At 37.1% G+C, this 15,858-nt stretch overlaps 1 protein-coding gene across 1 annotated transcript; it reads right to left on the reverse strand.

Annotated features, from left to right (window-relative positions):
• Window positions 1-215: 215 nt before the first annotated feature.
• On the reverse strand, window positions 216-10,386 carry LOC149076327 (serine/arginine repetitive matrix protein 1-like). Its single transcript, XM_089243895.1, has 4 exons — window positions 10,256-10,386; window positions 5,766-5,855; window positions 4,886-5,011; window positions 216-496 (listed from the first exon to the last, which is right to left on the reverse strand). Exons 1-4 carry the CDS (start codon window positions 10,277-10,279, stop codon window positions 359-361), a joined length of 378 nt encoding a protein of 125 aa, XP_089100021.1. The 5' UTR covers window positions 10,280-10,386; the 3' UTR covers window positions 216-358.
• Window positions 10,387-15,858: the final 5,472 nt, after the last annotated feature.

The following is a 15,858-nucleotide window of genomic DNA, read 5'->3' on the forward strand; positions in this document are numbered from 1 at the left end:
TTTGAGCAACTCATAACTTATGTGCAAGTCTAAAATTTTTCCAAGAGAGAATTTGGTTACAATTTTTTCAGCTAAAAACATTAATCATCACTAAAAGATTAATTTAACCACTTCGCACATATCTAGGGCACATACATAAATTATGCTTGGAATAAAAAATTTATCCACAACAATTATTATGCAGAATATTTGCTCAAACAATTCAGAAGAATGTGTAACAACCAACAAAAAGATATATTTATTACTATCTAAATAGGTAGATCAACATATTTCATGAAGAATGTGACATATTTACAATCCATGAAAATTTCTGTGTCTTCGGCAACAACAAAAACGTAAAAAGCACTCGGAGAGATATTTACTGGACAGAAACACCATCTTTATCACTATTTATGACACTCAAAAGAAGTGTCCACAGTTCGTGCATGAACGTTTGGGCATGCTTACTACCCAGGAAACCAGTCAAGTTGATTTGCATCTGCTTTGGATCGGGAAACTATTAACAAATAAAATTAAAAAAACATTTAGACACTTCCTCAAAACATTGATGAATGGATAAACAGAATAAAAAATATAAGCAACTTCATAAAACTTATCCTGTGATTTGCATTACCGTAATTTCCTGCCTATGCCGTGGGGATTATAATGTTAAAGTCCATCTAAAGTTTTTAGTACAGGCTACAGACAGCAGAGTAGTTGCTGAACTGAGCATAAATATCACACATAATTGCATCTTAAAAAGACTTCAAACCCTTTCCCATGATAAGACACAGAACAAAAAAAATCTTTACTGAGCCAGATTTGAACCAGAACCTATGAATGACAGGCTCCAAACTCGAAAAAGTAGGACAGGAAGAGCATCCCCCTTAGACAACGTAATCATAATATAATAATTAAAAAACCCGAAAAAAGTTGTTTTTTTCATATCTATACTATTCATACTATCACTATTTCAGTATCCTATAAGATTGACTCAAGCCAAAGCAAAATGACAGAAATGACTTGGTTGCAAAAACAATTTTTGGCCAAAACAGTCTACTAGTAACCACAGATAAATCTTTTCTGTCTCTCCTCACAATATATATTACTTATTTTTTTTCTTTGGAGTCGTCCAAAGTTCAGAGTCTGTCAACTCTTTGACAATGCACAACAAATTATGAAGACATTTCAAGTTAGAAGTTTTTAAGGATAACACTCCGAGACCACTTCAAAAAAGCAAAGTGCAAGATGTGTAAATTACAAGGTCCAATGTAAATAAGTCAAGGTAAACTGGATGGTTTTTTCTGCGTTGTCCATCCTTTTTTCTTTGAAGGGATTTAAGGATTTGTTTACATTTTACTATACAATTCCAGTGTAATTGTTTTTGACAAATGAAGCACTTTCATTTCTAGCTCTTTACTGAGCATTGCAAATATTGTTTATATCTCTTTGTGCATTAAAAATACAGAAGACAATTGAATGCTATTGGGTAGCATCAGAATCACCAAACCTAGAATAGGCCTATGTATCCAACTGCTTTGCAATGCAAACTGTTGTTTCATCTATACACAAAATGTGGACTATAATTTTGAATGAGGAAAATGTTAGTTACTGTTAAGTAGTGAATGCAAAATTATTTTTTCCCATCCAGACAGAAGTTTTTAATGACCGCTGCTGTACTTGTTGAACCCTCAAACTGAGCAAAAGAAAAATTAACAAACCAAATGGTACACATACACCCAACCCCCCTAATTAACCTAAAAATTGATACAATTTCTGCTTTGGCAGAACCATTAATTGCAATCTACAACATTTATAGTATTTGGCAATATATTGTTGATTCCCACCTCAGTTAAAATCAATTGCAGAAATTTTGTTGAGAGGATTTGGTAAAAAAGTAAGATAAAGTGGGACATTTTACCAAAAACTAGGATGAGTGGAGCCCGCTATGAGTTTACAATCCACTGAAATGGGATAACATTGGATCTGTGCAACATGAAAGCTTCTTCAAATTCAATGAAAGACCATAGAAATATTTAACCATTTCATAATTTCTTTTTTCCTGCCATATTGTATCCAAAAATAAGCACATTTTTTTATGCAATTGATTATATGAATTGAAATCAGCAGTCAAAACTGTTACAAGTAGTGAATTTATTAATTCATGGTAATTCTTAATTACAGCTAAAAAAATGGCATTTTCAAGTAAAGTTGGTTTTTCTCTGAAGAACTACCTGCACTGAATATTCCGTTATGGGCCACTCACTGTCACTCATTCTTTTATTTTAGCACAAAATTGAAAAGAAATAGTATTCACAACCAACGCATGATACACTGAACAAGTACCTTCTCCCGCATAAACGAAAAGCATGTAAAGCCTGACCTTGAAACCTGAAACCAGTGTACACTTGTTTTGCAATTCAATCTTTATTGGACCATTAGAGTCATCTATTAGAAACACTTGAAAACTAAAAAATGGAAAAAGCAGCGCAAATCAGTGAATTGGCGTAAAAAAATAAGCCTTAGCGGAGTATGGGCAAATCAGGGACGTCCTCCTTTCACAGCATCCAAACAGTGTGCAGGCCAAAGTTAAGGGGTTAAACATAAAAATTCCTACAATCAGACAGAGAAAGTGACGAAACTCAGCAGAACGTGCATTTTGGTTCTGAAGTACGTCACGCATAGACCCTTCCCATTCCATAGCCACCAATAAATTGGTGGGACAACCAATTGGATATGAATCCCCCCCCCCACAAATATTTAACATGATGAGAAAAATTATCGCTCAAAGATAAAGATATTGCCCCAAAAACTCCTTCAATTTACAATGACCCATGAGAACTTTATAAATTAATATTGGCAGCTTTTTTTCCTACTTTAAAATAAATACAGTAAAAATCTTATATATGATCCCTTCAATAACAATAATCACCTATATTACAATATTACTCTCTGCTCCCAGTGCACTTTTCATAGTGTTAACATATTCTATCTAACAATACATTTTCTGGTCCCTTGAGTACCATTATATGAGAATTTCACTGTATTTTAAAAAATAAAATTCACAAAAAGCAATTCAGGATATAGAATAACTGACTATTGAAATACAACTAATAACCAAATGTGATTTAGAATGATAATTTTTGTTAATAACAAAATATGACCAAAACAGCTAGAGGTAGATTCATAGTTATCTGTTGGGCTATATAAATTTCACCTTTTTTCTTCCTTTCTAGGTTAATGTCATTGAACACTCATTAAAAAATTTGATGCCCCGGGCTACAGTTCACTTAGACCCCCCAATCTGTAAATAAGCGTTTGCCAAGAGCCCCATAAATTTCTATAAATTTCAAGCAGCAAAATTTGAAAGCAAAGGTTATAGGTAAAAAATTACAGTTTATATGAATGATCAGTAACTTGAAATAATATTTTCTGCTGATTTTGATACAGCAGAAGGTGATCTGGCCATCAGCCGAAGGTGATCGACCATCTATCTTCAGGTTGATCACCTGAAGATAGATGAAGATAGTATGATCACTAGCAGTGCCATCTTAATGCATGGGCCCAACCGGGTACGGCATGGGGGCTTGAAGTGTGGGGGGGGGGGCCTCTCAGGATAATGAGATCTGGTACAAATTATAGAGATCAAGCATGTGAATTGTCAGGTAGGTATTGCTAGTCAGATAAGGGTCCTCAGAAAAATTGATTTGCCCGGGAGCTCATGATGATTTTAAGATGACCCAGATCACTAGAACCCGAAAGTTTGGACAAAGTGCGACAAATGCCTTGTTTTGCCTATTTTCAAACTTTTTTTTTGTAAAAATACGTTTTTTAATTTTTCCTACTGTAAATGTCTATTTTGACATTGTTTTATGTTTATCTGTGACTTTAGAGAGAGAGGGGGGCCATATTCTTCAAAACTCGGATTAGGCTTTGAGAACCTCAAAGAAATTGCTCTCTACAAAAAGTTCAATTCTTACTGCTAATTTTTGTCAGAAAATCCCCCACCCCCATTTAAATGAAAATAGGGATTAATGCCTGAGAGATAGATACCAGACAACAGGGTATAGAAATAACAGACTTTTCGTCTTCAGATAGCAATCAACATACCATTTAAAAATGAAGTAAATAACCAGACACGCCTCCATGCTAATATTCAATGGGAATTTCTAATGCATTAGAGACACCGTAAGAGTCACAACCCGTCTCAGGAATCTATCTTACAAAAAATAAAAAATGAACAAAGCATCGCGGCTTCCACCTTGGGGGCGATTGGTGTGAAGTGTAAGAATGAAGTACCATAAGGGCCGGTTCTGGACATTTTTCAAGTATAAGTGAAAGATATTTTTGTGATGAAAAAATTTACCCTCTCTTCAGTTGGCAATTTCTGTGATGGCATAGTTTGCAGGATTCAAGATCCAGTCCTGAGTGTCACTGTTTTCTGACGCCGTCCATTGACGCATCAATTTTGACATATAGGACCGCAAAAGGTTAAGTATTTATGGTGCTTTTTCACCTGACGATTTTTATAATTTTTAGTGCTTAAACTTCTGGTCTCTAATGATCATGCAATCAGGAAGGAATTGGAAAGAACTGAGACTGGTATATGAAATACATCAGCACGAGTAGTTAAGAGTTATCTACGAAGGAGGTCTTTTCCTTGCATAACACAATCTCTTGTTGTCTCATATTGTCGATTTATATGCCAGCAAACTTACTAACAAATTTTAAAGTGTTCCCAATAGCTCCACTTATATGGGGAATGAAAAAGATGGCCTGTTACCAGCTTCAGGAGATACGTTTTAAAAGCAGATAACTAGTGGATTATACAGAGAAACTTACAGTATTTACCACAGCTTATTATCAAACTTATTGAGGTTGTACTAGATGTAAAGAACATTTTTACCTGTTCTGCTTCCAACTGGCATAACACAAACTCTAAGACAACCTCATCTTCTATACCCAGCATTTCAGTTATCTTATCAGAGATCCATGGCTTCAGAATATCAAGATTTATCTTCTTCACATCCACCTGCATCAACAGCACCAATGAGACATGAAATGGATCAAAATAGTTGCCATGCAATACAAACAAAATGTAAAAGTGTACACCAGCCATTTTGACTTCAAACAAAAAGCAAGATTAAATACATGCATATTATTTAATGAAGTGCTTCATAAAGAAAAATGCCTTTTCCAAAAACAACATCTGAGAACGAGTAACAATAATTGCTGGTTAATCTAAATCAGTGTGATGTCTTTTTCTTCACCCTCACAGTGGCAATGACGAGATATCTTGTCCAACTTTTGCTTTATTTTGGCCGTCACTAAATATCGCAGCTTCTTAAAACCCTTTCATTCTGGCAATATAAATCAGTGCAATGTTTTTTCCTTACAGCAGCACACCTTTACAGCAACAATGACAAGATTTCTTGTCTAACTTGTGCTTTATTTCGGCAATCACTGAATATCTCGGTTCTTAAAACCCTCTCATTTTGGATATGACGAATACGAGCGATAGATGCTACAGATTTAACATAGGATTCTATCAGTTCACTTAAGTTGGGGGTGTCATGAGAGAAAAAAATTGTTGATGAAAGGGGCAATGGAACAAAATGTTTGGAAAACCATGGCTTAAAGGGTTCTCAAATCTTATTAGCCACAATAACTGTGGCATAGTGAAAAAATTGTTTTAGAGGGAAATAACCTCTATTTGAGAGATAGAATTTTTTATATCCAGGGTATTGACAAAAAATTACACATTAGAAGGAAAAAATAATAATTACCTTATTATTAAGAATCTTACTGAATTTCATCTGTTTGAGAGATTTCTTTTGCTTATCGCTGAATCTGTTGTCTTGCTCTGTGCTGGTACCCTTCAAGAAAATACAAAATGTATGATTAGTAATGGAATAATGAAAGCAGTGAAATATTTTTGTACATGTTTATTTCAATCATTTCTATTGTTCAATTCATCGTTTTTGGTGAAAAAATGGCTCAAAAACTCAAAAAAAAAACCCTAAAAACTTGAAAAAGAATTTCCTAAAAATGACAAAAAATTCATCAGAATAACAATATGAAGTTCTTGAAAAACAGTTATGCCAAAAGTATAAGGAAAATGTTAAGAGAAACAAAAAAATCAGATTTTTTTTTTTCTCCTACCCACCATTGCTTTTCATCAAAAATTACAGATAGAATTTTCCTAGCAAAAAAAATTGTAATTTTTAAATGGGTTATGCAACCTGAAAACGAAAATATACAAATAGGTATCGGGAAAATGTATTTATCCACTTAATAAATAAAAATATGCATAATCGAACTTCTCACCTTTATGAAGAATTGATTAATTCAAAATGAATCTGCATTACATAGCAATTACATGTTTTCAAAATTGAAAAGATCTTTTGTTTTCTGCAAGTCTTATACCGAGAAAAAATTCTCAACATAAACAGATGTTATAGGGGCATAGTTTACAAAAAAAAAAAAAAAAAACAACCTGACTCTCTGACTTAGTTTCTCTTTAATCTCGAAATTTTAGGACTTCCCCCTTAAAGACAGCAGAAATTTTTCTCAGGGTAGTAAGTCCACTGTTTTTCCTGATCAAGTCGTCAAATTTTGCTATAACAGATTAGCCTATCCTGCCTTTTGCACTTTCACTGTAGGTCATGTAAGAATTATGTCCCATCGCGTAATCACAGGTGTTGGAGGAAGAGCTAATGCAGGAGTTTTAAAAGCTTCTATGCACAATAAGATTTTGGAAAAACTTTTTTTCCCATTAGAAACAAGATGGTCAATTTTCGAATAGCATAATCAAATTTCTCCACAAATCCTATACATTGCATAAGCAAGGAAAGTTACGTGTAGGCCTACAGCTTATGGATGGAAGCTTCTGATCGCTTGCCCTGCTTTTATCATACAACCTCTGACAATAAAGTTTGGTGAATGAAGTCAGAACGGTCGATCTGGCAACACTGGCAAAGCAAAACGCTGCACATGCGTAGCGGCAGGTGTTGACCATCTGCCGCCGCCACCGTTGTTCAGTTGAGCGTCGTTTGTGTCCCGTGAAAGACTTGTTTTACAAAGTGCTTGTTTAGTGCGTTGGTTCTTAACTGAGAACAGGAAAATGAACGAACAAAAGATCAATTTAAAGTTTTGTTTTAAGCTTGGCAAGACACAGAAAGAAACTCACGCGATGCTGGTACGTGTTTATGAAGATCAAGCACTGTCCATGAAGTGTGTGTACGAGTGGTTCGCCCGTTTTAGAGAAGGCTGGGAAAGTGTTACTGACAACTCACGTAGCGGTAGACCGGCGACCTCCATCAGTGACGAAAACATTGAGAAAAGTGATGAAAATTATCACGAAAGATCGTTGATTAACTGTGAGCATGATAGCTGATGAACTGCAGATTAACCGTGAATCCGTGCAACAAATTGTAACCCAGAATTTAGGGATGCAAAAGGCCACATCACTTGACTGACGATCAGAAGCAGGCACGTTTACAGGCTTCACAGGTTTTTGTCGAAACGGCGGATGCAACACCAAATTTTTTGAACTGTATTGTCAATGAGGATGAGTCCTGGTGTCTCAGGTACAACCCTGAAACGAAACGACAAAGCATGGAATGGCGTTCTCCTGCATCACCTCGTCGGAAAAAGGTCAGAGCAGAAAAATCACGCATCAAAACGATGCTAATCACCTTTTTTGATAGTCAAAGCATTATCCACAAGGAATTTCTACCTGATGGAACGACGATGAATGCTGCGAGGTACATTGAAATTTTGACCCGTTTCATGAAATGTCTATGCAGGGTACGACCTCAGTACGCACAACAGGGTTCATGGTTTCTTGTTCACAACAATGCTCGCCCTCACACAGCCAATATCGTCAAACAGTTTCTGGCAAAAAAAAGGGGGTGGTGCAAATTGAACATCCACCATACTCGCCAGGTCTCAATCCCCCAGACTTCTTCCTATTCCCACGACTCAAACTCGCTTTGAAAGGAAAGAGATTTGACGATATTCCTGACATCCAACGAAACCTGACAAGGCTTTTGAACTCCATCCCAAAAGAAGACTTCTTGCAAAGTTTCCAGGACATGTATAAGAGATCTCAGCGGTGCATAGCAATGGGAGGTGACTATTTCGAAGGACAGTAAGGTAACTTTCGTTAACATCTCATCTACGTTAATGTTACAGGACTATTCACCGAACTTTATTGTCAGAGGTTGTATATGAAGCAGCATCAGCGAAGAAGAGTAAAATATTAATGTGCTTTATGCCATTTGGACACATAACATTCATCTTTTTGTCAAAAAGTTGGCAGATAGTGGAATGATTGACTTTCCTCTAGAATCTCAGAATTTAATAGAAAACTTTTTCCTGGATGATCCGGTTCTGGAATACCTATGATGACATAAGTTAGATAGATAGATAGATAGAACCACTCACAGCCCCGGACTGATGCAAAGCACCTTACTTCCGTTACCTCAAAAGAGGCAACAGAAGTTAGATAAGAAAAGGAGCGAGAAAGAGAAAAATCCCCCTTTCTTCCAGCACTGTAAAATGATACACTCAGTACAAACACAAAATTTCCTCCTCCCCACAAGAAAAGTATTTCTCTTCCTATAGAAAGCTGCACACATCATGGCGGGTATATTTGTATCATAGCCACAGAAATAAAAGCGATGGGCAGAGTAAATTTCCTCGTTGGGAAGGGGAAAGCAATTATATCAGCTTGCAATAAAAAAAAAAAAGTATTGAAAATAGGTGACAATTTGCGAAGGTTTTGCAATTTCAAACATAGCAGTTATAATGGGGATCAGGAAAATTTTAAAAATCGCTTAAAGTATCAATTCTCGAAGACGTCTAGAGCAATCTTGTACAAAAATGTGCTTATGTGTTCGGGAAATAAGGCCAACATTTTCAACATTTACAGTAAATTCAAAGTTGTTTTCATTTATAAGTCTAATTCATTATTTTCTGCTAAAAAAAAGATTCATTTATAAAAAACATTCATAAACTATGATGTGCGCAAATTTTGAAACACCCTGTACCATGTCTATTCCCAAGCTTTACGTTAGATTCACAACATTGAAGCAAATCAATAAGTTATAAATGAAATGAGAATCCTATTCTAATCTACTCCTCAGCTGATAAATTGCCATTACAATTTGCCCAACAGTCAGACCAAGTGACACTGTGGTGGTCGAGTGGCCATAGTGACGGACTCGTATTGTGAGGACCCAGATTCGAACCCCACCATCTGCACAGTGGTGGTTGGTTGAAGTTGGTTTTCTGTGGTTCCCAACTTTGGGGTGCGAATGTGAGCCAATCTCTCCGTTAAAAAGTTTTGCCACAGACTGCAACAGGCCCACAACGAAACACTTATCCAATTATTACACTTCATAGTTAAAAAAATAGTTGGCAGATGACAGCACTATAACGCATATTCCACAGAAACAAGCTCCATTATGTTTGAAACACGGACACGCATATTCCAACATGTAACATTTCCTTATAAGTTCCGCAGAGGAATATGGACGACATGTGTGGTTTAGTAGTAGTAGCAGTAGTAGTCAGCCCAAGTTAATCAGTCAAATTATCCAGATTTAACTTGTTGCATAGTCAGGGCATGTTGCCCCCTGAATTCGGGCCCTGGGCAAATATGAATACTTGGGGTGCCTTTTAAAGTGTTCTTTTGCGACAGCGATGCATGACAAAGAGAGGGGTGAACCCCCCATGTTCTTTAATACAATTGGCTGCCAACTTCGGAGGCTCCCTGAAAATTTGAGGACCCTGGGTAAGTGCCTCTTTTGCCTACATGAGGAAACAGGCCCTGAATGAATATTAAGTTATTTACTAAGTAGGAAATACGTTAACTAAATTGAAACTCAATTCTTTGATGAAGTTACGTCAATTGGAATAAAACACCTTTTAAATTTCCATTCAGAATAAAAATTTTTTATATAGACAAGGAGATAGCTCTTCAAATTTCCTCATCACTGGACATTTGAAAGAAAAAAAAATCAAATTTCAAAAAAAGAGAAATATTCCTTTATTTATACAAATAACAGATGAAAACATGTTAATCACGTGTCTTCTAAAAAAAATACAGGTTTCTGAACTGGTTGCAACGCTAAGAGATTTCCTCATTCATTCCAGTAATAAAATAATGCGAATCAGCTGTGTTTGTTTAGGGTACGTGGTGGTATTTAATTGCGTTTGTAACGGAAATCAAGCGGAAATATAAAACGTAAACACGTTATAGAATACTTACACGGAAAAAACCAGCATCACCCATGGCGGTTCTAATTAATTACCTCGCTTCGTTAGTCGTTTTAGTTACGATCTATAACGGCACCTGCGACATCGGATGCTCTGAGGACTAGACTAGACTTGCGTTTTAACTTATTTTAGACCTGAAAAAAATGAATAAAACCGAAACAATCTTGGAGAGATAGTGCCGCCATCTGTGAAATGTCTAGCCAAGATAATATGATATGATTGTTTTTTGTTTTGCTGTCTCTGAAAGAAAGAGATAAGGAGCGTGTAATATATATATATATTGAGAGCATGGCCCCCACATCTTGGTGCAGGGCCCATGGCCCCCATATCCTGCAGCAGGGCCTCTAGGCTGAAGTCTTTTCCGGGCAGAATCACCAGTCAGATTTTCCACGGGCCCTTCCATGGTTAATTTAAGCGTGAAAAAACAAAAAAGATGAGAATTGTCCCGGGGGCCCTGTCAGCCCCGCCCTTGTGGGGGGCCATGGCAGGGCCCCTAGGCATGGCCGCAACCACATTCTTGGTCACCCGGGGCAAACGCGCATTTTGACGCCCCCTTGTAATACATGTTGAAAGAGAGAGGTTTCAGAATGAAATTTGCGCACCCTCGGGTCCAAGGCGCGAGACCAGGGCCGTCTTAAGAGCATCAAGGGCCCCTGGGCCAAGTGATTTTTCTGAGGCCCTATCTAGCAAATTATCCAAAATTTCTATTGATTCTAATGAGGCCCCCGGGCCGTGCCCCGGTGGGCCCATACGTTAAGACGGCACTGCACGAGACCCGCCCGCTAAGCTAGGATATTTGGCGAGTCCCTGAACCAGATTTTTCACGAGCCCTTCTATTGTGAATTTATAGCATGAAAAATCAAAAAATAATGATAATTATCCTGGGCCCAGGGCTGGAGATCTGTCACTACCGCCCATGGGCGGGAAGGGGGGGAGGCATTATTGAGAGTAGAGAAAATCAATTTTAAGGAAAAGAGGATTTCTCATAAAAACCAACAATAATCCATTGACAGGAGATTTTTTAAATCTTTTTTCAGATTATTTTTAGGTACTTATTATTTACTGCACCCGGGACGTACCCATAGGCGGAATAGACTTGGAAGTCTGGGGGGAGGGGGCACCATGATGATGTCAATTCATGTATACATATATACATTAGATCAGTCGCCCCCCCCCACCCGTATCTCCGCCCATGGACGTATACCCACTGCCATCATAATGAATGGGCCCATGCAAAGCCTCCTAGATAGTATCTATATATATATCCTACTAGATGCTACCAGATAGTCTCCCAGATACTACTTGGAGTCTATCTAGGAGGAGGCTTTGTGGTGTGCGTGGCACGTCCCGGTGTCCTTAAAAAAGGGGAAAATTTGCCAATTTTACTTAGTAGGGCCTCAGAAAAATTCAGTTGCCGCCCCCCCCCCCCTCCCCATGATGCTGGTTGACGTTAATGACTCTGGGCATACACAGGATAGACCTTTGGAGGGAGCACAAAGGGCTTGGGGGAACACAAAAAAAATTTTCCCGAGAAATTTCAAGTTCCACCCTTCAAAAGCATTTGAAGTAACAGGAACTGTTTAAGATGGCATGTAAAAGGTATTTTTTTAATCGTTATATATATATGTACACTTTTTAATTTTTTGGTCGGTTGGGAGGGGGTGCAGTTAGGGGGCCGACTGTGCCTCCTTCCCTGCGTACGCCTCTGATTGTACATATAAAGGGTGTCCCATCAAGACCGCCCAAACTCTGCACAGCCAGATTCCCCGCTTGGAATACATAAAAAATGCCCAAAGAACTGTACCTGTGCGACCCATAGGCCCCAGGGCCAAAAGGTTTTTCTGAGGCCCTACTACATAATTTCTGGAAAATTTTAACTAGATTTCATTTTCGTGAAGCCCCTTTACTCTTGAGGCCCCGGGCCGTGCCTGGGTGGGCCCATGCATTAAGATGGCACTGCATAGTTTTCGAGCAAAATGTGAAAGAAAATTATGACGTAATATATATCCGGTGTAAGAAAAAAAAACTTTATTGGAAACATGAATATCGTTGCATATTCTTACGTAGGGAAGATGTTCAAAATGTCCACCGCGCATATCAAGGCATGCAAATACCAGTGTTCATGTTTCCAATATTTTTTTTTTCCTTTCACCGGATACGACGTCATACTTTTCTTTCGCATTTTTCTGGAAACTATGGGTGGTACAGGTACAGTTCTTTGGGAATTTTTTTATGTATTTCAAGCGAGGAATGTGGCTGCGCAGAGTTTGGGCAATCTTGATGGGACACCCTGTATGTTAAATCTGAGTTCTGTATTTGGTAAACAGTCAGCATTTAACCCTTTTAGACCGGAAAATTTTTTGAAAACATGAACGCTTGTTAAGTATTTCACCCATACGACCGATCGAACTCGGTCTTAAAGTGTTATAGACGGGGATCGGGGCAATAGCGTGCCTTCTCAAGGCAGACATGAAAGAATTATGCTCAGAAAAAATTGGGGTACCCTCCTCTCATTTTGCAAATTGTTTCAAACAACAAACTATCAAAGCTTCTAAGAAATATGGAAACGAAGTGTGCACTCTTTTGTAGGGGCCCCCCAATCAGTTCGGGGCCCTGGGCATTTTCCTGGTTACCCCAGCCTAATTACGGGGGCTTCTTAACCTTTGGGTAGTGTCCCAAATTTGGTCGCAGAGACTTTCAAAACGGGTCAAACAAATCCATCGAGTCCTTTTATAAATGCATTTATTGCGCCACTGGTTTCATTATTTCCAAAACTCAGAGATTCCTGAATCACGATAAAGTTGGTCATGTTTGATTTTCGGTCGCTGTTGAAAAAGGTAAAAACAGTCTGATATATATATAGGAAACGCTATTTTCTAAAAATAAAAAAATAAAAAAAAATAGTTACAAGGATAACGGATTTCAAAAATTGAAATATGAATAAAATAATTTTCATTAAGTTTTTTTAACAGATGATTATCCACGAAGGGAATTTTTTTTTTACGTTTTTTTTTTTGTTGGTGATTCAACAAGAATTTTTTTTTTTTTTTAATTCCGAAAATGGGGGAAAAAAATTCAATCCAAAAATGTCATTTTTACTCATTTTTTATAACCTTACTTCGGAAACAAGTTTAGGATATTCGGGGCTAGCACGTGTTGGACCAGGTCATCACCCCCTAAAGATATAAATGTATCTGATTGTGCATGTTCAATGTTATTTAATAAACGTTTTTGATCAAAAATTTGAAGTTTTATTTTATAAAAAAAATTTTAGATTAAAAATGGCTGTTTTTTCTGTTTTAAATCCTCTTCTAAAACAATATATGGGGGGGGGGATCTATAAATTACGTGTAAATGGAAATAGGCTATGTTCAAGCTTTTTCGCGATTGCAGTTGTGCTTTGAGAAAAAAGAAAACGCGAGAGAAGAGAAAACAGTCATGTAGGGAAATTCCTATCATCTTTGAAGATACATAGGACAAACCTCATTTTTTGTGTGTGTGTGAGGGCTTTCTTCTTTAGAGGGTGCTGATTAGATACCCAACTTACGTTGGGATCTTTAGTGGGCTCTCAAGGATGGGGGGTTTAATTGGATCTCTCAAGCAGTGGCGGATTTACCGGGGCTAAAGCCCAAGGCGGAAAGTTCGGATGTGATGCAAATGTAAGTAATTGTGGTCATAAAAACATCATCTTCCAAGCATCACAGGTTATCATTTTCTGCACACCAGGGTCAATTAGACCCCCCCCCCCTCCAGGACCAATTTATTACCAATTTCGAACATCTTTTTTTTCTTTATACTCACCGAGAGGGTTGTGCGTTAACCCCTCGATGTGCGGCTCTGTCAGATAGCAATCTTTTTCTGTGGTAATGCCACCGTTTTCTGTTGTAACCCCGCATCAGGAAAGTTTCTGACAAGGACGAATTGGGTATCGAACTCGCGACACATCTACACATCCTTTGGCACTTCAAGCGAGTATTTTATCGACACGGGTTACAGCGTCCTCACAAGTTTACCAAGCAATGCAATGAACGACTTCGTGTATTTTTTTTCCTCATTTCAATTGAGAAACGGTTTATTTCTTATACAACCCCCTCCATCGTTTTATACGCAACACAATAATACTACATATTAATGTGATATCCTTGGGTAGGATAGCAGATCGCTTTCTTTACCAGTTTATGTTGATTTTGCACATTTATTCATAGTGAGTTCGGATAACTTTTTAGACATGAAATAGGATTCAAAATAACTCTTTTTGGGAAATTCAGAAATTTTATTTCAAAAATAAAATTGGGATGCAACCATTAAAATAGTCATCAACAAAAAATTAAATAACATAATAAAAATATAGGGTGGGCAAAAAATCCGTAAAAACTTCATAAATGAATAAAAAACGGAAAAATAACCGAAATAAAAAAAGGTTAGCACGGTCACGGGAATTTTTTTAAGACCGAAAAAATACTCAAAAAACAGCCAATAGATGGCGCTGGTACGAGTGACTTCGGTGGAAATATGCAAATGAGACGGTTATAAGAACTTGCGCTCTTAATCCACAAGCAGTTCACCGTTGTAAACCGTGTATGTGGAACCGCTGCACTCTGTCGTAGCTGGATTTGTGACTCGCCTGCAACGTGTGGTGGTCATGTGGAACACATACTGCTGTAATAAACGATTTGGAGCATTCTGTTCGTTATTTGCGCAACTTTTCTTTGACTTGTGTACGTCAGCACCACCTATCGGCTGTGTTTTTTTCCTTGTCTTAAAAAAACACCAGTGATGCTAACCCTGCAAATCGTTTTTATTTCGGTTATTTTTCCGGTTTTTATGAATTTGTAGTTTTTATGGACTTTTGCCCACCCTGTATAACACAGACACAATCATTTTCAAAGTATTACAGTTCATGAAAATTTTTTTCACATAACATACCTTGAATTCTTTTGTACACATGAAAACTGAGTGAAAAATCAAACAATAAATAAATAATAACATGAAGCAATTTGCATTTCAAGATGCGATCATTAAAGAAAGATTTTGAAAGAACTTTCTCAGATGCTTAAAAACTTTGTTATTCTATTGCAAGTTCTTATCTATTTTAATTAAAGAACTACTGAAAAAAAGAACCAAAATGCCCATTTTTCTAAGACTGATTTTCAGAGTTTTTCCTCTAAACACACATTTGGCGCTGGCTCTGGAAAAGGACATTACACACAAGCTATTTACAAGTACTCTCAATTCGGATATGAAAAAAAAAAAAATTCAATAAAAACATGAAAAAATACATAAAATGAATATACAGTGATTTTTCAAACCTCTTCAAGACAAGTTCAAAGAGGCATCAAAAACATTTCACACTGATCAAATTTTGTAGCAATCAACGATTTCATTATGCCCTTGGAAAGAAACATGTTAAATAATGTTTATTGAGGATAAATCAGTATTTAGCTGTTTTGATGTTAATTATGTTACTCATAAAATGAAAAGAAAATATATGTTGCATATACGTATTTAAACCTTTGATTCCATAGGACAGTGAAAAAGTAGGTGAATGGCACATCACCTTATAATGAAAAACACTTGTACATAATTTTTTTTTTT

Source organism: Pholcus phalangioides, unplaced genomic scaffold (assembly GCF_987345545.1).
Source record: "Pholcus phalangioides strain wild (caught in Gottingen) unplaced genomic scaffold, Ppha-v1.0 ptg000015l_1, whole genome shotgun sequence".
NCBI classification, from domain to species: domain Eukaryota; kingdom Metazoa; phylum Arthropoda; class Arachnida; order Araneae; family Pholcidae; genus Pholcus; species Pholcus phalangioides.